Source organism: Somniosus microcephalus, chromosome 25, assembly GCF_052327205.1.
Source record: "Somniosus microcephalus isolate GS21.2 chromosome 25, FLI_Smic_1.0, whole genome shotgun sequence".
In the NCBI taxonomy this organism is placed as follows: Eukaryota; Metazoa; Chordata; class Chondrichthyes; order Squaliformes; family Somniosidae; genus Somniosus; species Somniosus microcephalus.
The window spans coordinates 48,347,806-48,374,358 of NC_141011.1; the positions used below are offsets into that span (position 1 = coordinate 48,347,806).

Here is a 26,553-nt window from a genome sequence, read left to right on the forward strand (position 1 = left end):
CTGAGCGTATTGATGTAAGGCACAATGCTGTACTACCATTTCAACTCAGTTAAATATTCTTCTGAACAGATTCAAAGGTGGACAATTTTCTCCCTTCACAGCCATAAGGCTTTGACTCTTTGCTGGGATATGGTTGCATGGGCTTCAGGTCGCCTTCTATATCTAGTTCAAGTAATTAGTCTTGTGTACTCCTTGGCAGCAAGAGTCAGGAGCTATTTGACTACAGGCAGCAGAACAGCCATGCCCAATTCTGTCCCCACCCGACATAAATACGTGCATACTTGTTAGCAGGGGGTGCTGGGCAACTGAACATGAGCTATAATCATAGTCAATTTTCTCCTTACTAACCTAGGGAAGGCAGGCCAACCGCAGCTTCTCCATCTGTGCTCCAACTAAGCTCAGCTAACTAAGGACAGACTAAGAATCGAAATCTATTAACTTCCTACTCTATGTGGCTCACTTCATAAACACACAGCCATGGGGAGCTTAACAAAAAAATTGCACTTTACCATACCCCTCCCCGCAGCCCCCCCGCCCCCGCAGCCCCCCCCCCCCCCCGCACCCCCGAAGCCATAGAACTATTTATAGGTACATTTACTTTATGCCATTGACTCTCAACATGTGGGTCATGCAGAGTTAATACATTCACAAATGCAAACATACCAAACTTGACACCTTTGGCAGTGCATACCCACTTTTTTGTTGGTCTCCCTCTCTGCTGTGGAAAAAATGACCTCTCCCATTTGACCTGTTAAACATACTAAAATGTCTCAGCACGTTTGAGTGCTAATGTCAAGGCATGAGCAAACTGATGCATGGAACAGCTCAGTGTCAGATTCCCAGCCAGGCCCTCCTGCCACTACATATTTGCATAATGACAATTATGCATGTGCAAAATGCCAAATGTCTCAGTGCCAGCATACAGGAACCGTGCATGTGTGAAAAGGGTGGTCTTCAATTCCGAAACCAAAAACAGTTTACAATCTAAACACGGGAGTGTGGCATGTATAGGTCATTTTGTAATTACTCACCCAAGATTTGGACAAAGAAAAAGCATCTTATTTTTTCTAGGCTATTTTCTCCTGCCCATCTTTCAAGCATCCAGAGGGCAAGTGACCTATGCCAAGGCCTTGATCCATGTTTTTCGTGAACCAGCCACTAGGTTTGGCAAGAGCTATTTGGTTAAAACCGCTCATTATTTGCACCCACCCATCTCTCCTCCCCCGACCACCGTCCTTTGCAGCCAAGCACCTAGGTTCCAACATGCAATTCCATTTCTGCCACTGTCCTGGTTTTGCCGAGCTGCACAACATTGCTATTTTGATAGCTCAAGTTATTTTATGACCCATCATCTTACTCCTCTAACAACAACTGGATTTAGGCGATGACGGAAGCCAACACAAATTTCTGTGCGTGAAAGCAGCCTTCAATTGGAATGTGGTTTTGTATTTTTCATCTGCTTAATTATTCAAAGACTTTTACAATGAGAACAGATGCAGATAAACTTCCTACAAAGAGCAGCAAATTCTCTCACTTTTAAAAAAAAAAAAAAAAAAAAATTGCCTTCAATTATCACAGACCCTGAAAGCTTAACAGGAGTATCCTCTGCATCCAACTACATATCCGTGTTAAAAAGAATTCTGAGTCATAAAGATTTAAGATGCTGTAGTTATATCTGTAACACAGGAATAGAAGATACCAACACTTTCTCACTCTATTTCAGCTCATTGTAATTGTAATTCCCTTTTAACTATTATTTTACAGAGTTTTGACAAAGGTAATACATGTATTAAATTTAATTTATACAAGCACTGAGCCATGTAAGCGGTGTCAAAATGCAACTAATTATAGCATAGCTATGTAATACTCTGTACAGGTGTAATAAATACTGAATGCAGTGATGGTTTTCTAAGCCACAAAAAGGTAAATAATTCACTAATGCCCACTTTCCTTCAGCATAATAAATTAGCTCATAATAATCCTCTTTAGTTTCATGTTATTGTATATTTAAAAGCAAGAGCTCAAACACGAACTGGAACCAAGTCCGAAACCCTGAACTTATCAATGATATACTTACACGAGGCATCAATCACAAGAAGGCTGTTTGTTTTCTATCTTCCTTTATACATTTTCTAATAGCCCAGCAATGTTTCCTGTGTAACAGGCATTTACAGTACATGTCGTATAGCACGCTCAAAGAGAAATTGTGGAATACAGAAATGATCCCACAAGCAAGAAAAAATGAGTAACTCCAGTGACTTGTCAGAATGGTCCTCCCAACTGAATTCTTGAGCAGCTTGCTTATGCAAGATATGACTAATTTATAAAGAAAATGAGGCTCATAATCAGCCAGGAATATGGTTACAAACACCTCTGTATATCACACGGGCTAGTTTTCACCTTTCTCCTGAAGTATGTGGCCATGTTGAAAATACCTTTGGTGCAGTTGAAAAATGAAATTCAATGCCCACTTAACTCAATCCAAAACAAACAAAAGTAGAATGCAGAGACGGATAGAACGAGTTATTTCATTGGTCCAAAAATAACGTAACTTTCCTTCCTACAGGTAATGTAGTATGGAATTAAAATGCAGCATTTCCTTTTTCAATTCTACCCAGTAGCTGAACTCCAATTTTTTTTAAGTATTCCATTTAACAATGCATCATAACTCCATGACTTGTAGTTCAAAAACCTTGGGCCATGCGAATTTCAGTCTTCAAGTTCCATTTAGTGGACTAGTTTTCTTTGATATTTAAAGCGGATAGCCAAGAAGATGTCTTGAATATTTTGTGAAACTGTTGGACCCAGCACATGGCCAAAAATTGTGTTATCTCTTGTATGTTAAATGGCATATTCCACGCAGATGTGACAAGTATAGATTTGAGGGATACGGATACCTAAAGCAGATCAGGTGAGCTACAAGTGGCAAAGATGTCAATGCATCCTCCACACCCACCCCCCCTTAATACAACAATTATGAACAAGCTGCAGCTTTGTGTTCTATTCTGTACATATGCTTCACAACATACAGGAAACTTTGTGCTATCCGGCACCGACGGGACCGAGCTGTTGCCGTTCCCTCAAAACTGCCGGGCAAACCAGCGTTAATGTTGAAGCATACGGAGCTTTTCAGCTCCGTATCTGGCAACAAACACTGTTGCTTAGCAACAGCTTCTAAACAGTCAGCCGTACCTTGGAAGCATCTCTGTCGCTTAGCAACAGCTTCAGAGAGACTTTGCAGAGCCTGACTGTTGAAAAAAAAACTAACAAAACGGCTCCTGATTTTTGCCGGTGGCTCGAGCTTGCCGGACATTTAGCCTCCGGATAACACAAAATTTCCTGTACAGCATTTTTAAACCAATGTACTGAAAAAGATTTGGTACAGGTTGAGTTAACATGAGTTCTATATGGTATAATATACAAATAACCTATTTCCCAAAGTTAGAGTATCTGAAACAGCAAAAAAAAGTGCCATCATTTTTATCCTATAAATGTTGAAGACAATAATCTAACACAGCTTATAAATAACCTTACATGGCCTTCATAAAACACTATACAAGTCCTAATAAACTTATTAATGATGCAACACAAAGAAGAAAGAAGCTACTGGTCTTCAATTTAGGCTCAGATCCTAGTCTTGCAACAGTCACTAACATGACTGTCACTTTTCTCTAAATGGTTGCACAGGGTCAAAAAGAAAAATAATTCTGTCAATCCCTCCCAAGAAATTAGTGGATATAAATTGCCATAACAAGAGATATCCTTGATTCAATAAACTGCTGACAAAAGAAGTGTAACCTAGTGAGCTTCTGAAGCTAGGGTACAGTGTGAGCTGCTGTTTGACAATTTTTTTTTTACTCAACTTGTTTTCACTATCTCGGTGACACGCACCATTCAGTGTTCCCAGGCTTCAGCAAATGCTGTTGGGTTTTAAAACCAGTTGCTGAACCTACGACAAGGGTAATTCCCCCATCTTTTCCTTCCCACCAAAAACGATTCATGCTCCTGCCACTTGAACATGAGAAAAATCAAGTGCTCGTTTGGAAAATGATGGATGCAAGTCTGCATCTCCTAGTAGACAGTGCAATCCTGCATCAACAATACTTTTTTTCTACATCAATAGACATGACTGAGGACTATCCAGGTTTATAGAATAATGAAAGGAAAGAAAACGGTTGATGGGAATAGATTTTATTTTTGCCTCTCCCAGGAGATGAAATGGCTGGTGGGGCAGATGGTGTGTACACCATGACACTATAGAACAGGCTGGATGGACCAGCTGGTCTTATCCTGCCCTTCTTTTTCATATGTTTATGCTTAACTTCAACTGTGGACACAAAAGGCTCAAAATGAAAACAAAACTGACAAGCTTCAAGCAACACTTGAAATAGATATCAGGAAATAAAGAGAGACAGAGATGATTGGATTCTGTGTAAAATAAAGGTTCACAAGCTCCTGGAACCATTGAATTATCAGGACGACAATCATTAGTTAAGAACGAGTAACAAAGGATGCAAGATTAAATAGATTTTTTCTAATTCATTCTCGAGATATATTCATCGCCAGCAAGGTCAGCATTTACTGCCCATCCCCAGTCACCCTTGAGAAGGTGGGGGAGGAAGGGGGGGGGGTGGAGAACAGGAATGGGGAGAGGAAAGAGAGGTTGGGAGGGGGGGGGGTAGAGACAGACTTTTCTTCTGTAGAAGAAATGGGTTGGACTAACTCCATAATAAAACAGATTATTGTATTGAAAATATTCTGTAAAAGGCGTGTGCTCACCCCATGTGTATTAATTTCAAACTCCTCATCCTCCTCTACGAAGCCCTCCATGGCCTTTTACCACCCTAACCTCTGCCCCCTAACCTCTGCAACCTCATCCAGCCTCTGGCCTAGACCATAACCTTCAGCCATTTTAGTCCACTCCATTCCTGCCCGTCTCCTAATCCATCAATGGCAAGGTCTTTGGTCATCACATGCCTATACTGTGGAACTCGCTTCCTAAAGCTACAGAGTTTGCCACACCTGTCACCATCTTCAGAAGGCTCCTCAAAGCCGGTCCCTTCAACTATGCCTTCAATCATGTACCCTATTTCCTGTTCGCCATCCAATTTACTGGCTCTTTGTAAAGCATCCCTTAGGGTGTTTCACTGCTTAAAAGGTTATTGTTGCTGATGGAAAACTAAATGATCCATGCTTTCTTACTCAAACACCTCGCCATCACCCTGAACTTCCCCCAAAAAAATCTGCACAAGAAAAAGATTATCCTATACTAATAAAAATCATTGGTCAAATGTTAATGGAAGATACAATCTCAACAACACTCTAAAAGCAACATTTATCATAAATCTTAGGAAGCTCCTAATTTGAATTATCAAAATAGATTCACAGTAAAACTGTCCTTTTATATCTAGTTAAGTTTAAGTGACAAGTGTGCTTAGCAGTTTTTAAATACAGGCATATTTTCTGGTACCTCTCGCAATCTTGCATTTCATTATTTCAGTGCCTCTATTTATAGTTTCTCCCAATACATTATTGGAGCACCTTCTATCCTATAATCTCAAAACTCAGAGCCTTCACAATCACCCTAGATACTCCTGTTGCGTTGAGTGCTGAAACGTATCCTTGGTTTTCACCAATAGCTTAAACTGGCTCCTGGAAAATATATGCAGAACCAGCTTCAGACAATATAGCAGTGTATCATGCGGGACAGACCTCCATGCACTCACATCAATCAACATAAATCCTTCCTCTGTAGTTGAATGTTATTGAGCAGCAGTCCAATAGACTACTACTTTAGCCAACTGTTGTATGAAAGAGATGAAAGGTTACTATTGCCTGAAATATTGTCTACACATTAAAACTGTTTACACCAATGGCATGGGAGACTCTTTCTGCTGGGATGGTCAATGTAACATACAAACCATGCAGGCTGACAGAAGAGCAGACTTTTACAATCCATAACAAAGATGCTTGAGTGAGGGAGTTGCAGATTCAGATGCATATGCAAAGGTCCTCAGCAACTTAAAACAACAGGAACGGAAAGGACACCAAAATGGCAAATGGCCCCCTCCCACACAAGCAAATTCATTAAGGTTGCCAATGCCAACCAGATTTTTGCTATCTTGTTGACAAAATTACAATGTAATGGAATGTGTCATAATTCACAGTATTCCTGTAGCAATTAAGACAAATCATCAGGCTGTAAACATATGACGGTAATTGGTGATTAATATCAAAGATGCAATGATGTTGGTGAAGCTTGTCAATATTAAATCAAGGTCAGGCCTTATTGGGAAATAACGCTCAATACAATCAATGTCTTAAAAACCATTGTCTTGTTTAAAAAAAAATATGGATACAGTGTAACTTCATACTAAACATCCTGTCACAAACAACATTTTTCGCAGGAAAGCTCTAGCTCCATTATACCTCTTAGCAAACAGTAGCATTATGTTTAAAACCAGTGTTTAGCTGAACTAACTGCTCTCAATTTGGACATTACATCTACCCTTAGCACCCCTACACCAGGTGAGGGAAGGGGAAGCACAGGGATAAAAATAGACAGCCAGGTTTCTTGCTACGCATCACTATCTTGCAGTCCTTGCTGGAAAGTAGATGTGGACATTGTACCCTTTTCCAATCAGGCTCGGCTGGGCAGTTCCCTCACCCGCCACGACCCCCACCCCTCAACTATTGCTTAAGAGAGCTTGATTTGTTAGAGACATTTTGACCCAGAGGACACAAGTCTGCACGTAACATGCTCTGCAAATAAACAGAACCTACAATTTTACGTCAAGCAAGAAAAACAAGATAGATATCGCAGCATAAAAATGTAAAATATTCCAACAAATCAACAGTACTAAATTGTTGCATGATTTAAAATAGGAAGAAGAGACTCAATCTTGCATGACTGAATTTGACACTCACCAGTTTGAATTCTTGGATGCTGCAGATGAAGTAGGGCGTGTTCGGACGACGGCTCTCTATATAAACACAATCTAATGAGAGAAGGAAAACAGAGCATTAAGTATACCACTTTCAGGGACAAAGAATCATTGCAAATACCTCAGATACTTTTTCTGTACTTCATGTTCAACAAGGCAAGGGAATTTGGCAGTGTGACATTTTTCATTTTCCACACCAGCCTTTGAGAGAGACTGTCAATTTAGTGGCAAATTATGGGCAGTTTTGTGCTGTGGACTCATACCCATGAAAATGTAGGTTGAAACTACCCAAGTTTATTTCACATTGGTGTTACAGCTGATTTCAGACTTTCATCTCAACAGCCTGGGCTAGATTAGAACCCAGAATCAGGGGCGGACTGGCCATAAAGGAAATAGTCAAATTAGCCGAGTGCTCCGGTGAATACTTCCATAGCTCTGTATTGTCGAGCCCCATTTTTCCAAATAACGAATCCCATGCCAATCAGTGGAGCCAGTCTGCCCTGCCCAGATCCCAAAGATGAAATGCCTGCCTAGTGTTAATCTACACCATCCAATCCTTCCCTTTTTCAAGTTTTCCTTTTTATTCCGCCATCCGTTTTCACTTAGCCCTCCCTAATCAGAAAAAAAAATCTTCTCCAGCTGGGCATCAGACTTGACTTAGGCCCCAACAAACTGAAATATACGAAATGACAGAATGGATGCGAATGGGAAGTTGCTGTATTCTACAGCATGCATTGTGGCATACCCAAAGATTCAGCAGAACTGAGTTTTCTAAAGAAAATCCTCCTTTTGCGTCCTGAGAGACTCGCATGAAATTATTGGGCCGTATCACAAAACCTGGAAGGTCTTTGAAATAGTGAGAAAAGCACTTCTCCAAGTATACAAAGACAGAAGTTCATTTTATGGCGACGTCAAAAGTTATGAATCACATGATTTAATTTTTTAAGTTATGCCGTTGGTAATTGGTTGGTAGGTGGGAGATAAACAATAGGGACAAAGGCAACGTTCTCTAATTGGCGGGATGTGACAAGTGGTGTTCCTCAGGGATCTGTAGCGGGGCCTCAGTTTTTCATCAGATATATCAATGACTTGGATGGATGAAGGAATAGAGAGTTGTATATCCACGTTTGTAGAAGAAAATAAGTTACGAGGCACAGCAAGTTGTGTATATGGAAGCAGGAAGTTACAAAGGGACATATGCAGATTAAGTGAGCGGGAAAATCTATGGCAGACGGAGTTCACTGTGGGGAAGTGCAAGGTCATCCACTTTGGAACTGAGAAAGACGAAACGGAATATTTTCTTAATGGAGAGAGACTCGGAAGTGTGAAGGAGTAAAGGGATTTGGGTGTCCATGTACACAAATCACTAAAAGCTAGTGCATAGGTACAAAATGTAATCAAAAAGGCTAATGCAACATTGGCCTTTATTTCAAGGGGGCTGGAATTCAAAGAGGCAAACATTATGCTTCAGTTGTACAGAGACTTGGTCAGACCCCATCTATAGTACTGTGTCAGTTTTGGGCACCGTACCTCAAGAAGGAAATACTGGCCTTGGAGGGGGTAAAAGAACATAAGAAATAGGAGCAGGAGTCGGACTTTTGAGCCTGCTCCACCATTTAAAGAGATCATGGCTGATCTTCTGCCTCAACTCAATTCATTGGCCCTATCGCCATATCCCTTGATGCCCTTAAAGAAAGATCTGCTTTATATAATGTCTTTCACGACCTCAGGACGTCCCAAAGCGTTTTACAATGAAGTACTTTTGAAGTGTAGTCACTGGTGTTATGTAGGAAACATGGCAGCCAATTTGCAACAATGTAGGAAGTGCTGTGTGCAGTTCTGGTCGCCACACTATAGGAAGGGTGTGATTGCTTTGGAGAGGGTGCAGAGGAGATTTACCAGGATGTTACCTGGGCTGGAGCGCTTCAGCTATGAAGAAAGACTGGACAGGCTGGGGTTGTTTTCCTTGGAGCAGAGAAGGCTGAGGGGGGACCTGATTGAGGTATACAAAATTATATGGGGCATAGATAGGGTGGATAGAAAGGAACTTTTCCCCTTAGTAGAGGGGTCAATAACAAGGGGGCATAGATTCAAGGTAAGGGGCAGGAGGTTTAGAGGGGATTTGAGGAAAAACTTTTTCACCCAGAGGGTGGTTGGAATCTGGAACTCACTGCCTGAAAGGCTGGTAGAGGCAGGAACCCTCACAACATTCAAGAAGCATTTGGATGAGCACTTGAAACGCCATAGCATATAAGGCTATCGACCAAATGCTGGAAAATGGGATTAGATTAGATCGGGCTTGATGGCCAGCGCGGACGCGATGGGCCGAAGGGCCTCTTTCTGTGCTGTATAACTCTATGACTCGAACCGTCTTCACTTGCTTCATCAATGACCTTCCCTCCGTCATAAGGTCAGGAGTGGTCTGCTTGCTGGATTCCAGAGTGTTCATCTCCATTCATAAATCCTGATAACTCAACAGCCCATGCCAGCTTAACAGCAGAACCTGGATAACAGGTGGCAAGTAGCATTCATGTCACATCAGTACCAGAATGGCCACCCTGAATGAGTGCAAACCTAGCCATCTCCCCCTGCTCCCCCTCAGCCTTCAACAGTGACACCATTGCTGAGTCCCCACCATAATATAGTGAGGATCACAAGTAACCTAAAGCTTGACATGATCAGCCATATCAACTCCACCACTATAAGAGCAGGACACAGGCTGGGTACTTTGTGACAAACACTCAAAGCCATGATCATCTACAAGGCTCAAGTCGGAAGTGTAATGGAATACTCACCACCACTGGATCAGTGCAACCACAACACTCAAGAAGCTCAAGATCATCCAGGACACAGCACCACTACCACGGACTCAATATCCACCCCACCATCACCCGCACATTGTGGCTGCAGTATGTATAATCTACAGGATGAACTGCCGCAACTCACGAAGCTTACTTTGACAACAGTTCCCTCTCCAGTGACCTGTGCCACCCAAAAGGACAAGCGCAGGAATGTTGCAGGAATACTATCACCTCCAAATCACACACCATCCTTACTTAGACATACATTGCTGTTCTTTAGTTGTTGCTGGGTCAGTATCATGGAATTCCCTACCATTGTGGGAGCACTATCAGCACAAAGACTGCAGTGGTTTAAGCAGAAGGCCCAACATAAACGTTACAGGGCAACAAGTGCAGCCTTGACAAAGTTCCCAACATTACAAGAACAAATAAAAAAGTGAAATTCTTCACTTTAAAAAAAAAAAAATCCATTACAGGTTTGACGGAGTTGAATACAAATCATTGCGCAATCGATTTCTCCGAGTTCAAAGTTGCTCAATTCAGACTATCTATTCATTCTCAAAGGCAACTAAAACTGAGCAAAAAAACTTGCTGTCTGGCTTCAGTAAAATTGCTTAATTCATATTATTGGATCATTCAAAACATGTTCAAACAAAAATTGGCTTTAACAGGAGTATCCTGTACATACAACAAATCTAACTACAGTATCTGTTTTCCTCCCTGATGAGGTCAACATCAAACAAAATATTTGTTGTAATATTCATAGGATTACATAGGATATACGGCACAGAAACAGGCCATTCGGCCCAACCAGTCCATGCCGGTGTTGATGCTCCACTCGAGCCTCCTCCCGTCTTTCCTCATCTAAATCTATCAGCATAGCCCTCTATTCCCTTTCCCCTCATATGCTTGTCTAGCCTCCCCTTAAATGCATCTATATTATTCGCTTCAACCACTCCCTGTGGTAGCGAGTTCCACATTGTCACCGCTCTCTGGGTAAAGAAGTTTCTTCTGAATTCCCTATTGGATTTCTTGGTGACTATCTTATATTGATGGCCTCTAGTTATGCTCCTCCCACAAGTGGAAACATTCTCTCTGTATCTACTCTATCAAAATATTTCATAATTTTAAAGACCTCTATTAGGTCACCCCTCAGCCTTCTTTTTTCAAGAGAAGAGACCCAGCCTGTTCATCCTTTCCGGATATGTATACCCTCGCATTTCTGGTATCATCCTTGTAAATCTTCTCTGCGCCCTCTCCAGTGCCTCTATATCCTTTTTATAATATGACGACCAGAACTGTACGCAGTACTCCAAGTGTGGTCTAACCAAGGTTCGATACAGGTTTAGCATAACTTCACTACTTTTCAATTCTATCCCTCTAGAAATAAACCCTAGTGTTTGGTTTGCGTTTTTAATGGCCTTGCTAACCTGTGTCGCAACTTTTAATAATTTATGTATTTGTACTCCGAGATCCCTTTGTTCCTCTACCCCACCCAGACTCGCACCCTCCAAGTGATGTGACCTCCCTATTCTTCCTACCAAAATGTAATACCTCACATTTGTCTTTGTTGAACTTCATTTGCCAATTATTGGCCCATTCTGCAAGTTTATTAACGTCCTCCTGTAATTTGTTGCAGTCCTCCTCAGTATTGACTATCCCCCCACCCCCACAATTTGGTATCATCCACAAATTTAGAAATTGTGTTTTTGATTCCAAAGTCTAAATCGTTAATGTAAATTGTGAACAGCAGTGGTCCCATTCCAGAGACTTAATCACAAAAAATCTAGGCTGACACTCCAGTGCAGTACTGAGGGAGTGCTGCACTGTCAGAGGTGCTGTCTTTTGGATGAGAGGTTAAACCAATTCCATGGTACTATTTCAAAGAAGAGCTGGGGAATTATCCCCGGTGTCCTGGCCAATATTTATTCCTCAATCAACATCACTAAAACAAAATTATCTTGTTATTATCACATTGCTGTTTGTGGGTGCTTGCTGTGCGCAAATTGGCTGTCGCGTTTCCTACATTACAACAGTGACTACACGTCAGAAAGTACTTCATTGGCTGTAAAGGGCTTTGGGCCATCCGGTGGTCATGAAGGTGCTATATAATTGCAAGTACTTCTTTTTCTTTCTTACCCTTCATTTATAACATGTAGATGGGACTGGTATGAATTACTTTATAAAAATGGTTCCCACAGATAAAGCCTAGCAGAAGGATATCTTGAATATCTCTTAACCTCTCCTGCCTTCTATCCTATCACAGACCTTCCCTTTTGTTCTTGCATCCCCTCCCCCATTTCCCAGCCCCTACGCTTGCTTAAAAATCTGTTCCATTTCCTGCTTTTTTCCAGTTCTGATGAAAGGTCATCGACCTGAAACGTTAACTCTGTTTCTCTCTTCACAGATGCTGCCTGACCTGCTGAGTTTCTCCAGCATTTTCTGTTTTTATTTCAGATTTCCAGCATCTGCAGTATTTTCTTTTTGTAGCAGAAGGATGTACTTAGGTGTGTAACCCTTTGTCACGGGCTGAAATCTGCCTCACTTGATTAACAAGTTTTCACAACTGCTTTAGTCCTTAGCAGCTGACAAAGCTTGTGTGCAAGAGGAGGCGTACCAGAGCCAGAAAGATGAAACCAACAGACCAGAAATTAGATCATTCTTATTCTTGGTTCCCCTAACTGTGGAACTCATCACCTCCAGGCTAGATCATTTCATTGGATCACCTCCAGGCTAGATCATTACATTGGATCACCTCCAGGCTAGATCATTTCATTGGATCCAATCAGAGCTTTAAAAAAAATGTAATTCTACTACAAAGTTGTAGGTGGCAGAATATTATTTTTAAAGAAAAATACACCCAGATACTCACCTGATACATGAATTAAGAGATTTCAAAATTATTATACAATATTCATCTGGAAGGAGTAAATAAGCTTACAATGAAAATTACTAACAAGTGACCCAAAGTTTTAGGTACTATAGTGATGCTATATATTATTTATGGGAACTCACCATTTAACATTTTTTTTTTAAACAGCAACACATACTAAAATTTTAATGGGCACTATAGTCAGAAATTTATGGCTTACAAGCCAAATCCTGTATGCTTTCAATGGGTTTATGATGTACCTGTGGCTTAAGGGGTATAGCAATTCCCTTTTCATAGCCATATTCTCACTATGAAAATGTCATGGATGGGAAAAAAACCTTCCTTGAATAACAGATCTAATCACAGGTAAATCACGGGACACAGAAACATGCATCATTTAATAACACTTGGTAAAAATTGAATTCAATTGATGCTATCACTTGTTTAACTCTCTTGAGCCCACTTTTCACTCAGATCAACCAGTGCAGAAAGCCCAAAACTAAGCCCCTCTGATTGCTAAATTGAGAAAACACTTTTTCTTATTCTGAAAGAAATCCAGGAGCGGATTTAAAGCTAAATGAATTTGGTCTGCCTGGGTGGGAATTTAAATTCCTCCCAAGACTTTGTTACTTTTCTTCAAAGGAAAGCTTTTACCACTTATTTACCCAGTAAAGACAAATATAGGACCACCACGTGAGTCTTACATAGCAGACAATGAGCCAACCAATAAAAAGAGAGAGGGAGAAAGAGAAAAGGAGAGAGCAACGAGAAAGAGAAACAGTACTTGTTTTGGAGAAACACTACAATAGGTAATTTCCCTATCTATTTCTTCTGCAAATCAAACCCTCCGCACAAAATTAAGCAGACCATCAAAGGCTAACCTAGTTTTCACAAGGTGACATCAAACAGAGAAAGTAAAGAAAAACATAAAAAAGTCAATATGATTTCCATCCTGCAGTGAGCTCCTGCCTAAAGAAACAGACTGACTTCTAGAGCAACAAATATCGATTTAATGTAAGTATTTTTACTGGGAGAGAAATAGATAGTTTAAAGGTTCTAAAACCTATCATGCTAAAAACCTGGATATAAATTTTACCATCACCTGGTCCTTCACAATCTGGATAAAATCAAAGGTTCATGACAAGCATTCCATACTCACCAATTTGCTTAACAGAAGTTGTATACAAGAAAGTCAAACAATTTTAACCACGAGTCCAGTGGATGATGGAATGCAAACATATGAAAAGCAGAGCAAGAAAAGCCCATCAAGCTCCTAGTAATGCAAACCCTGGGGGAGGCAAATAAATGACTGCCACATTTTGCCTTTTAACAAAAACACAAATCCAGAATCAGAATATGAAACTATTCTGTTCTAATGATTTGACAGAGTACCACAAGAATACTAGATTCCATTTACTTTACAAACATTGCTGGAGAAAGAGAATTAGAACAATCGTCATGCAAATTAGAAAAGTTGATGCCCCACCTGAGACAGCAGATTCCCAATCTATGTGAGGCAACACGGGATGTGGCTGCCCAGAAAGTCCATGATTTATCACTTCCTGGCCAATAATGTTCTATTAGAATGATTCATCAGAACAACAAAGATCAAAGGGAATGTGAAAGAACAAGTGGGTGATTAACGGGAACAGTGGCACAGTGATTATGTTATGGGACGAGCAATCCAGAGGCCTGGACTAATGATCCAGCGACAGGAGTTCAAATCCCACCACGGCAGCTGGGGAATGTAAATTCAGTTAATTCAATAAATCTGGAATAAAAAGCTACTATCAGTAATGGTGACCATGAAAGATTGTCGTAAGAACCCAACTGGTTCACTAATGTCCTTTAGGGAAGGAAATCTGCCGTCCTTACCCGGTCTGGCCTATATGTGACTCCAGACCCACAGCAATGTGGTTGACTCTTAACTGCCCTCTGAAATGGCCCAGCAAGCCACTCAAGGGCAATTAGGGAGGGATGGGCAATAAATGCTGGCCTAGCCAGCGATGCCCACATCCAATGAATAAAAAAAATTAATTCGAGTCATTATTGATAACACTAATAAGTGATCTACTTGCAGATAGTTCAACTGTGTTGACAAATAAGTCCATCGTAATGTGACGGAGCTTCTAAAAGATTGGTCAAATTACTGACCTGAAAATACGTCAAAATCTCTCAGAATAGACTAAGAAGTTCATTGCCACCCATTTGGCAGTAAACAATCAATTGAATTTGTCTTTCAAAAGTATAAAAATGTATTCAATATGGTTAACTGAGAATGGCATGCCCATTTTTTTGAATCACAGAATCATTTTGGTCACAATGTTTTCTGCCATAATGTCCATTACCCTCAAGGGCAAAAGTGATTTCTGAACTATAAACTGTTATTTCAGATAACTTGAAAACCTTCTCCTGCTCATCATCCATCTCGAATTGCCTGACGCATCAAGTGGGTTCTTTGCTCAAGGAAATCATTTGTAACCAGTGTCAACTAAGGAACTTGGTTATGCTTTCTCTCAAACTAAGTAAATTGTAGGGTTGCTCATCTTAATGACAATTCTGAACATTACAATCTACTGGTGGAAAGGTGGAGTTGCCAAAGTAAGAGGCAATAGGCTTGCAAGTCGTGTAGAAATGTATATGTCGGAGTAGACTGACGACTAGCCATGCTCCTGGGCAGAAAATGCCTGACCATCAAATATAGCAATAAAAAGTAATCTTTAAGAAGCAGCACTATAATTGTGCTCAAGAACCCTACCCTGCACAAAGTAACTTTGTAGGGCAAAATGGTAGCTTTTGGTGGGGGGGGGGAAACAAATGGCAACTCAACAGTAATGGAGGTTGATTTTCATGTTCACAGTCCTAGATAGATGAGAAATGATAGTTCCTAGAAAGAAAAGGGTATAGATTGAAATACAAAATAGTGCTGTATTTGATTTAGAACGCATGATTTTTAAAAATCTCCAAGGACTGGGTCACAAGAGCTGAACAAATCACACCTATGAAGCAAAATCACCAATTTATGTTAGTTCTTGTTAATATGAACGGGTCAACTCTGATTGCATTAAGGAGGGATGTCACATGAGGGAGAGTAAACACAAAGTTAAAAATTCCATGTGTTGATCTTATATGAACAAGTTTTCAAATGAGAAGACCTTATGTGAAGAACAGGCAGTCAACACTGCAGGCAAAGGACTCAAACATGATACCTACTCAAGTTGAGTAATATTCAAATGGAAAACCTCTTATGAGATAAGTCAACATCAATGCTATTCCTTTTTTTTCATATTTGCAGTGCACAAGGTGATAAACTATTAATTAAATGATGCATGTCAAAAGCAATTTATGCACTTAAAAATCAAACTAACATAATGCAGCAACCACAACCTGCGAACTATTCGATGTTCCCTTCCATTTGTGGAGTGACAGTCAAAAACCACACTGTGTAAAATGAGGAGAGAATATGCATCTGCTCCCTTATTTTAAATTGTTTTAGTCCATTCTCCCTTCACTCTAATACAAATTTTAAAAAGTCAACATTTACATGTATAAAATAAATTTGCAGGTCATCTTGCATTCATTGTTGAAGACCTCAGATGGTGCTACAATGGTAGCATGCTCTGCAGACCATAAAAGGGAGCATTTTCAATGTTGTCCCGCACAACTCAAGCTGGAGTTTCTGGCTACAGAGTTAATCATTTCTTCATCACTCAAAAATCTTCATCTAACAACATATGCTCATGAAGGGCCTCCCTTGACCCAGTCAGCAGATTTATCAGCAACATAAAACAATTTTCATCTTAGCGCTGTATGTTGTGACCTGCTGCACGGCACAATGCTTGCCAGGAAAACAAGAAAAAATACCTAGAAATATATAGGTAGCTTAAACCGCACGCAAGAAGCTGCTTGTACAGTGGTAAACATGTACATTCTTCCTCCCATATGGTTGGCAATGCTCAAACTGTTTGCCTGTTCAGCTAATGTCAGCTCCTGCTGAGCACATTCCAAGAACGCTGTGGACCCTCATTTCAAGAGGGAAATAAAACTGACATCCAAACATGACAGTAGCTAATGAATTATGTTGTTCAGCTGTAACACGGCGGTGGTTGCATGAAAAAGTTCATTCATTATGGCATTATTTTGCTTTTATGCTGGCACTCACATAAGGAGCAGTAGCTGCAGACAGTAAATTTAATGTGACTTTCCCCCAGTTTTGGCTCATTAGTGTATTTGAAGAACGATTTGAAAATATCAGCTTGATCAGGGATATTGTTTTTGCTGGAGGCCTAAATAATATATTTGAATAGTGTTATGTTTCCAATTTAAATCAATATTTAGCGGCTCAACATCCCAGTATTTTCTTGAAGTACAGGAAACTCTCGTTTAAACGGCACCTAAATATCCGAAATTCTCTATTAACCGGCAAAATTCATACTCCGAAATCAACACCTCAATAACCGGCAATGTTGCAGAATCTGAGTCCGAGTCTCCCGCGGTGGCCGAGTTAGTCAGTGGGGGTATTTCTCCAAACTGCCACTACTCGGCTTCTTGGCGCTGTCGAAGTCATTAGTTATGGATTACCCTCAACTGGCAGTACTGTACTTAATCAAGCATCTTCCACCATCCATTTAACACAACATTCTGTAGGTGAGTACCCAATTACTGTATACTGCACATTTCTTGATTTTTTTATTTTTGTTTGTTAAAAATAGCCTTGGTAGATAACCCTCTCCGTCATCCGGAATTTTTAATCAACCGGCAATACGCCGGCCCCGTCTGTGTCGGATACCAAAGAGTTTCCTGTATTTCTATCTCGTCTTCCTTTCCCCCATTAGATCCCCACTGTTACCTCCCACTGCCATGCTTTTGCCCTTTATCTAGGATGACTAAATGTTCTGGGATGCAAAGTTCTTTGAGGTAGAGGTCAATGCTACTCTCATGGTATAAAGTAATTGGCTAAAAGGATCTGTATTTATTTAGGGCAACAATTGGCTCTGATCATTTTTACTTACTTGAGATGGAATGCTCCGATACTACTTAGTGCAACATCCAGAAGCCTGCCACTGCCTAACAAAATTTACTCATCGAGAGGAAGAGAGTTAGAATCGTTGCGTCTCGCTTCTATATTCTTCCCAAGCAAAGGCTTGGGCCCATGTTAAATTGACCAAATTCAATCTGAATTAGTTCATCTCATGGTATATGACTTCACAATAATTGACTTCCTACACAAAAGAAAAAACATTTCAGGACCCCAAAGAAATAAGCCACATTCACACAACAGTTGTAAGCTGAAATTTGTTCAGACATTACACTGGCCCAAAAAGTAGTGCACCTTTGCTTAGACCAACTTAGCACAATAATTCTGCCTTTATGATAGCCAACTGCAAGCACTATATGAAACAACTTCTTCCTCAATCAGGCTGGAATTAGCTGGGTTGCTTAAATCTTGTTCCTTCTGCCCTGAAAGTCACACCTTCGTACCTGTATTCCTTCTTTGTATCAGATGACATTCCATTCAATGCTCACCTGATTTAATGAATTATATATGTTAGTTATATTGGATTGAGTCTAATTCAGATCACAAGATGGTTTTTAGCAGGACCCATACTTTATAGATATGCTTACATTCTCTTCTTCTCATTCTTCTTAGGCAGTCCCTCGGAACCAAGGAATGACTTGCTTCCACACTAAAAATGAGTTCTCAGGTGACTGATGAGTCCAATGTGGGACCTACAGTCTGTCACAGGTGGGGCAGACAGTGGTTGAAGGGGCGGGTGGGTGGGGTGCTTGGGTTGACGTATGCCTTCTGGCGAAGAGACTCGAGGTGTTCGGCGCCTTCCCGGATGCTTCTCCTCCACTTTGTGCGGTCTTGGGCCGGGGATTCCCAGGTGTCGGTGGGGATGTTGTACTTTTTCAAGGAGGCTTTGAGAGTGTCCTTGAAGCGTTTCCTCTGCCCACCTGGGGCTCTCTTGCCGTGCCGGAGCTCCGAGTAGAGCACTTGTTTTGGGAGTCTCGTATCGGGCATGCAGACGATGTGACCCGTCCATCGGAGTTGATCAAGTGTGGTCAAAGCTTCGATGCTGGGGATGTTGGCCTGAGCGAGAACACTGTCGTTGGTGCGCCTATCCTGCCAATGGATTTGCAGGATCTTGTGGAGGCAGCGTTGGTGGTACCTCTCCAGTGCTTTGAGGTGCCTGCTGTACATGGTCCATGTCTCTGAAGCATAGGAGGGCAGGTATCACTACTGCTCTGTAGACCATGAGCTTAGTGCTGGGTTTGAGGTCCTGGTCTTCAAACACTCTCTTCCTCAGGCGACCGAAGGCTGCACTGGCAGACTGAAGGTGGTGTTGGACTTCGTCGTCTGCCCTTGTTGACAGTAGGCTCCCGAGGTATGGAAAGTGGTCCACGTTGTCCAAGGCCTCGTCATGGATTTTGATAATCGGGGAGCAGTACTGTGTGGCAGGGGCAGGCTGGTAGAGGACCTTTGTCTTACGGATGTTTAGTCTAAGGCCCATGCTCTCGTACGCTTCGGTGAAGGTGTTGACGATGGTTTGGAGTTCGGCTTCAGAGTGTGTGCAGACGCAAGCGTTGTCTGCATACTGTAATTCGATGACAGAGGATGGGACGACCATGGATCTGGACTGGAGATGACGGAGGTTGAACAGTTTCCCATTTGTTCTGTAGATTAGCTCCACTCCAGCAGGGAGCTTACTGAGGGTGAGATGGAGCATTGCAGCCAGGAAGATCGAGAAGAGCGTTGGTGCGATGACACAGCCTTGCTTGACCCCGGTCCGTACGTGGATTGGGTCTGTGGTGGATCCGTTGGTCAGGATCATGGCTTGCATGTCATCGTGAAGCAGGTGGAGGATGGTGACAAACTTTTGAGGGTAGCTGAATTTGAGGAGGACACTCCATAATCCCTCACGATTAACTGTGTCGAAAGCCTTTGTGAAGTCAAAGAAAGCCATGTACAGTGGTTGGTGCTGTTCCCTGCATTTCTCTTGTAGTTGATGCGCGGTGAAGATCATGTCCATTGTGCCCCTTAGTGGGCGGATACCGCATTGCGACTCTGGGAGGAGCTCTTCAGCCACTGGGAGAAGGCGATTGAGGAGGGTTTTTGCAATGACTTTCCCTGTGGCAGACAGCAGGGAGACTCCTCTGTAATTACCGCAATCGAACTTGTCACTTTTCTTGAAGATGGTCACGATTATTGAGTCTCTGAGATCCCCTGGCATGCTCTCCTCTTTCCAAATAAGAGAAATGAGTTCATGAATTCGCGCCAGTAGTGCTTCTCCGCCATGCTTTAGTGCCTCGGCGGGGATTCCATCTGCTCCTAAGGCCTTGTTGTTCTTCAGTTGTCGGATGGCCTTTTCAACCTCATGCCGGGCTGGGGTTGTGCTGAGGTGGTGGCGGGTAGCATGCTGTGGGATGGAGTTGAGGACACTCACGTCGAAGGCAGAGTCGTGGTTAAGGAGATCTTCGAGGTGCTTCCTTCCAGCAGGCACCGACTGCCTCTCTGTCCTTGATGAGTATCTCTCCGTTCTTGGCCCACAGTGGGGTAGGACCTTGGGTGCTTGGGCCGTAGATGGTCTTGACTGCGCTGAAGAATCCACGCACGTCGTGGTTGTCGGCTAGCTGCTGGATCTCCTGCGCTTTCTCCACCCACCATCTGTTCTTTAGGTCGCGAGTTTTTTGTTGGACCTCGGCCGTCAGGCGTCTGTAGCGCCGCCTTCTTGCTCTCAAGTTCTGTTGCAGTTTCCAGATCAGGAATGCCTTGCGCTTGCGGCTTATTAGCTCCGGGATCTCCTGGTCGTTCTCGTCGAACCAGTCTTGGTGTTTCCTGGTCGAGTGACTGAGCGTCTCTTCACAGATGCTGATTATGGAGGCCTTGAGTGCAGACCAGACGCTGTGGACACTCTGTCTCTGAATCACTGGGAGCCGTCAGGTTGGTTGTGAGGCGCAGGCTGAATAAGGCTTTCTTAACAGGATCTTTCAGTGCTCCAGCGTTGATTTTCCTGCGGCGGGGCTACGTTGATGGAGACATTAGGAAGGGCGTGATGCACCCACAAATATCGCTTAGCAAAGTCACTGACAGATAATATTGTAAGAATCAGTCAAAATGTAACTGACAACTATAAAAGGTCAAGTTTCCAAAGGACCATCATCTTTGTGCTATATTAACCTCTGCACTTTTCTCTTGCAAATTTCTCCCCACCTCTCCTGAAGGCAGTGATTCATTCTGGAATATAGCCCATGCACAGTAGCAGGTGCTATATTACAGCATAAATATTACACCAAGTGATCATTTTCATGCATTAACCTAGACTGTGAATTTTGGAAAGCCATTCTACTGCAGGGGGGACAATCACAGCCAAGTGCAATCCTGTCCTCAACCAACATCCATCCATGTACTTTCCAATGGGGATCAGTGGCTGGGAATCAGATGCAAGGATCCTGATTGATTTAACACCCACCCCTATCACGCCGCACCCCCTAAGCCTGGGTACTGAAGTCAACTGTAGCAACCTCACTGCTGCTCCTGCCTATTTCTCACCAAACTCAGCACAGCACAGATCTATGCGACTCAGTGTCACACCACAAGGTGCAATCACTCAGCTATCGAAGGAACCAATGTCTGAAAACACATTTAAAGATATGCTTAATAAAAAATGCTTAAGAGTATATGGTTTTCATTAACTCATTGCACAGGGAGGGCACGTTTCTTGGGTTACACTTCAGAATTAATGAGGAGACATATGTTCAGAAATGGTATCAAGGCAGCCCAATTAACTTGTGAGGAATCATGTCATATTACAGAAAGTCCATTGCAGGGATTGATAAAAATCTGACTACACACTTATTTGAGATGGTGAATTAGTATTCAGGTCAAAGCATTCAAACACGAGGTGCAATGCATAAATGGTCCTCAGCATTTTCAAGTTCATAAACAAGCCAAAGGATGATGAGAAGCAGTCAAGTTTGAAGACAACCCAGAAATTAGAAAGCTATCGAAGCAACAAGTCTTTTGGGGAGAATTTTTCATGCTCAATAAGACAAGGGCCTCAAGGTTTCGCTGAATAAACATTTTTGCACATCTGGTGCCTAGTGTCTTATAACAAATTATACCAGGTCAAGTATAGCATTCATAGATGAAGAGTAAAGCTTTCTCTGTTCTATTCGAACAATATGCCCAATTCCCATATTTTGAGCAAACCTACATCATTGCTAGTGTTGCCAACCCTCCAGGCTTGTCTTGGATTCTCCAGGGATTGAAGATTAATCTTCAGGACACTGTTGCGAGCAAACCAGGAAAAAAATAGAACCATAGAAATTTACGACACAGGAGGCCATTCGACCCATCATGTCTGTGCTGGCCCATAAAGAGCTCTCCAGCCTAATCCCACTTTCCAGCTCTTGGGCCGTAGCCCTGTAGGTTACGGCACTTCAAGTGCATATCCAAGTACTTTTTAAATGTGATGAGGGTCTCTGCCTCTACCACCCTTTCAGGCAGTGAGTTCCAGACCCCCACCACCCTCTGGGTGAAAAAAGTTCTCCTCAACTCCCCTTTAATCCTCCTACCAATTACTTTAAATCTATGCCCCCTGAAATCAGAGACTTCAAATAAAATTGTGCTTTTCCACACTTTCATTTATTAGATACTAGCTGGGGGAGCCCGGGTTTGCCAGGGCTGTTTTGGGCCGGGCGGTTTAAATCGAGTCCCAGGCTTTTGGGCCCTGTCTGTGTCCCTCTCTCAATCTGCTGCTGGGCAACATTTCTACCTTTTAACACCTTGAAAGATGAAAGTGAAAGTACTTATAAAACGTTTTTGGTAAATCTCTTAAAAATAACATAAGAGATACTAACTTTTTCGAAGCCGGATGAGCAGATTTTGAGCTGGAAGTAAATGGGGTTTTTAGCTTGAGGCAATGGCTGCCACATCCCGGAGATGAAAACGATTAGTCCCGCCCACAGACGCAGCGATTGGCCAGCCATCAGGCGACTGAACTGTAGGATTGGTCAATCGTGACGGCACAGGATTGGTCGAACCTTGACGTCAGTCAATCAATGCTAAGTAGCAGATAATGAGTTTAATTTTGAAGGTTTTTTGCATAAGGCGCGAACAATTTTCGTCCGACCGAAAAGTAAATACGCTTACGACTGTCCCGGAACCGTAAGCTTTCTTTGGAGGTAACGCACGCGTAGGAACGCTCTAACTTTCGAGCGCATAGCCGGACAGACGCACACCGGAGGACAGAAGGACAGACAGACAGACGATAAAAATATTGGAGATGGGGGGGGGGGGGGGGGGGGGGCTGTTTCACAAACAGTCACGATTAATCTAATTAATCTAAAAGAGTCTGTTCCCTTTCCAATTGGCCGTGGGAAGGCAGTGCACCTGGAGGATGGACCAGTGGCAGGAGTGTGGGGGGGGGGGGGGGGGCAGGCTGGTTTGAGGTGGGAGGTCATGTGATGAAATCTCCAGGAATACACCCAGCCAGAGTTGGCAAACCCAATCACTGCACTAGCATACATTTTCTGCTTTCCCATCAGCAGGCCATTGTTATGTCCTCTCTGCATGAGATTGATAATTCAGAGCCAAATTATTGAAATGTTTTGAACTATGTACCCATGCCTATTAGGAGATTGGTTGAGACTGCCCAAACTCAATCCAGGTGACTGGACAGTGTTCTCGCCTCCACTTCACTATACAGTCCCCCAGCAATACATTACTTCTTAAAGGTATGCCAACAAAACAGCATGTTCGTTTTGAGAACATTGTCCTTTCTGCTCCTCCAAAGTGCAACTCTGAAGGAGGAGAAAGGTCAATACGCTGCTAAAAATTTACCTGTAAATACGGTGAGGCATGTTCAGCTTATTTAAAGTGACATTTAAAAGTCAATAGGGGCTCCCAATTTTTTTTTATAAAATGAGATCAAGGAACACGCAGGTACGAAAAGCAATTTCGCAAGATCAATTCTCTCAGCTGACCAAGACTAACACAAACATAAAACAATGGACATGAATTTCAAAGCAACGTTCCCCCTTCAACACATTTACTGTTATGTGCTTCAATGTTAAAACACACACACTTAACTTAGAAACTGAGTGACCTCTTATGTTCCCGTTTGGAAGAAATGCATCAGCTGCAAATGTTACTAATAGTCGCTTTAGAAAATGTAATACATGGCTGATTTTGTTGGCTTTTTATGGCACTTCAAAGTATTAGTGGCACTTTGAAGTTTGTTTACCCTTGAATATATCTTCAGTATTGAGTAATTCAGATTTGTTTTGGTTTTTGCTTGCTTGGTATTTATAAAAACATGTTTGGATACGTGATAATAAATATTGACCAGCAGTGCAACAAAGGATCAATGTGAATATATTAACTACTCTATTTATTGCAATAACCTCATCTGGGAATATATCCAAGAAAGGTCAGGGTTTTCAAACCTATTCATTCTCAATGGTTACAAACTGACTGCTACTTAGCCACAAAGTCCTGCATATATGCCAGGTTTTCCTTGAAAGCAACAGTTTTTCATTTTGACATCTTTTTGATTAAGAAAAACAGTTTTGTACTAAGAATAATTATGATTCAACAATTGCTGGGAGGCGAAAATGAGAAATACTAAAAAAAGAGATACTGATAAATGCCACGTCAGCAGCACATTTCCTGCTGGCATATTAACATGAAATAAGACCCTGGTGCATTTGTCCATATTTTTATTCTGACTTTGAATTCCTTGAAATAAAATGTAACTGGATTATAACATCATGGCAGTATAGTTTGTAGTGACATGTTGTCATATCCTGACAGTAAATCCGGTATTGCAGTGAGTGAAGTTAAAAGGAAAAAAGGTTGTTTTAATCATTACTCAAATTCACAAGGTATTGCAATGCATCACAGAATGTGAAATACAAAATTTAGAAACTATTTTTAAATCCAGCAATTAAATGGAGTATAGCACATAGGCATTTTGCACAATCGCTACTTCATGTTACTACTATAGTCAAACAACATCACTATGATTATTTTAAAGCTTTTGATACCCATCCTCACTCACAAATGAAATACATCAATTAAATATACAAAAATGAAATACACAGCATTTGATTTCTAATCAAAGAGCTGCTACTTTGAATATAGCCTCCTGACATTTTCAAAGCCTGCCTAATTGGACAGCTTTCATAATTTCTTGGTACAACCACTAGATGGAGCACCACACAGTAAAGGTATAACCAGCAGTAAAAGGCCCCATCACATCGTAGCACACCTGTCACTGTCAGCTGATGAAGTTTGCAGCCAAGAGTGCCCTGCCTTCCCAGTTGAAAGAGGAAGTGTGGCAGTTGGAGACAGCTAGAAGGAAGGACAAAAGAAATTAAAATTACCAGACTCACTCTACATGTGAGCTGGATGTAACTTAAGAACATGCAAAATGATAAGACTGATAACCACAGCAACAACTTACATTTATGTAGCGCCTTTACCATAGTGAAACGTCCCAAGGTACTTCACAGGAGCAACTATCAAACTAAATTTGACACCGAGCCACATAAGGAGATATTGGGACGGGAGCTTGGTCAAAGAGGTAGATTTAAGGAGTGTCTTAAAGGAAGAGAGAGGCGCGGATAGGCGAAGAGGTCCAACGAGGGAATTCCAGAGCTTAAGACATAGGCAGCTGAAGGCACAGCCACCAATGGTGGAGCAATTAAAATCGAGATGAAGAAGCCAGAATTGGAGGAGCGCAGAGATCTCTGAGGGGTGTAGGGCTGGAGAGGTAACAGAGATAGGGAGGGGCTAGGCCATGGAGAGATTAGAAAACAAGGTTGAGAATTTTAAAATCGAGGCGTTGCCGGACCGGCAGCCAACGTAGATCAGCGAGCACAGGGGTGATCGGTGAATAGGACTTGGTACGAGTTAGGATACGGGCAGCAGAGTTTTGGATGAGCTCGAGTTTATGGAGGGTACAAGGTGGGAGCGAGAGCATTGGAATAGTCGAGTTTAGAGGTAACAAAGGCACAGAATAGTGTTTCAGCAGCAGATAAGTTGAAGCAGGGGTGGAGACAGGTGATATTACGAAGGTGAAAGTACACGGTCTTGGTGATGGAGTGGATGTGGGGTCAGAAGCTCAGCTCAGGGTTAAATAGGGCACCAAGGTTGTGAACAGTCTGGTTCAGCCTCAGACAGTAGCCAGGCAGAGGGACGGAGTTGGTGGCTAGGGAACGGAGCTAGTGGCGGATAATATAACAGAGCTAGTGGCGGATAGTATAATTACTATGATTTTCTGTACTAAGTGTAACTGTTGCATTTAGATGTGAAATTAGTTACTTTGTTTACCCTTTAAGTACTGCAAACTTTGTTAAGCTTTCAAAATGTATTTTTTTCAGATGTCCAAAATCTAGTTTTCAACAGGTTTGTAAAGAGAATTAAGGGACCAAGAATACCGACGTACAGTATTTACATGCTCAAATGAGCTGCTGCGCTGCTTTCTAAAATTGCAATTTTGTGTGGTGAATTAATTCCACAATACTCTCTCCGGCTTCTTCGTCTTCTGTGGCTCAACCTCTTCCAGCACTGTCCCCAAAACCTAGAGGCCTTGGGTCAGCAACAGAGAAGCATTTTCCTCCTGTGGTGTTAACCTCCCAACATCTGCTGCTACTCATATTGCCCCTGAAGTACTGTGTTTTGCAGAGATACACTATAATGAAATGTCAGACACAGGACAAAGCTACTGCAAATTAAGTACCTTTTGATGTCAGTACATTTCGCTTCATTTCTACTCTTCAAAGTTATTTTCTCCTCTCTCTTCTGGTCTCTCCAGATCATGTACAAACTACAGCTGTGAGGGTTGACAGGCGACCTGTTCTCAAGCCTGGCACCAGCTGGCACTGAGTAAGTGTGGTCCTTTTGACTCTTCAGCTGATTCCACCACCC

At 42.0% G+C, this 26,553-nt stretch overlaps 1 protein-coding gene across 7 annotated transcripts in view; it reads right to left on the reverse strand.

Moving 5' to 3' along the window:
- rerea (arginine-glutamic acid dipeptide (RE) repeats a) overlaps window positions 1-26,553 on the reverse strand; it is a 527,918-nt gene that overhangs the window by 373,662 nt on the left and 127,703 nt on the right. For 6 of the 7 annotated variants that reach the window (XR_015073572.1, XM_085967345.1, XM_085967342.1 and 3 more), the window contains exon 3: window positions 6,928-6,998. Coding sequence is in view for 6 of the 7 variants with exons in the window: in XM_085967345.1 (XP_085823471.1) it covers window positions 6,928-6,998 (71 nt within the window). In the remaining variant the exon portion in view is untranslated. Of the gene's footprint in view, window positions 1-6,927; window positions 6,999-24,892; window positions 25,125-26,553 lie in introns of those variants that run through there. The other variant, XM_085967346.1, reaches the window with a different exon arrangement.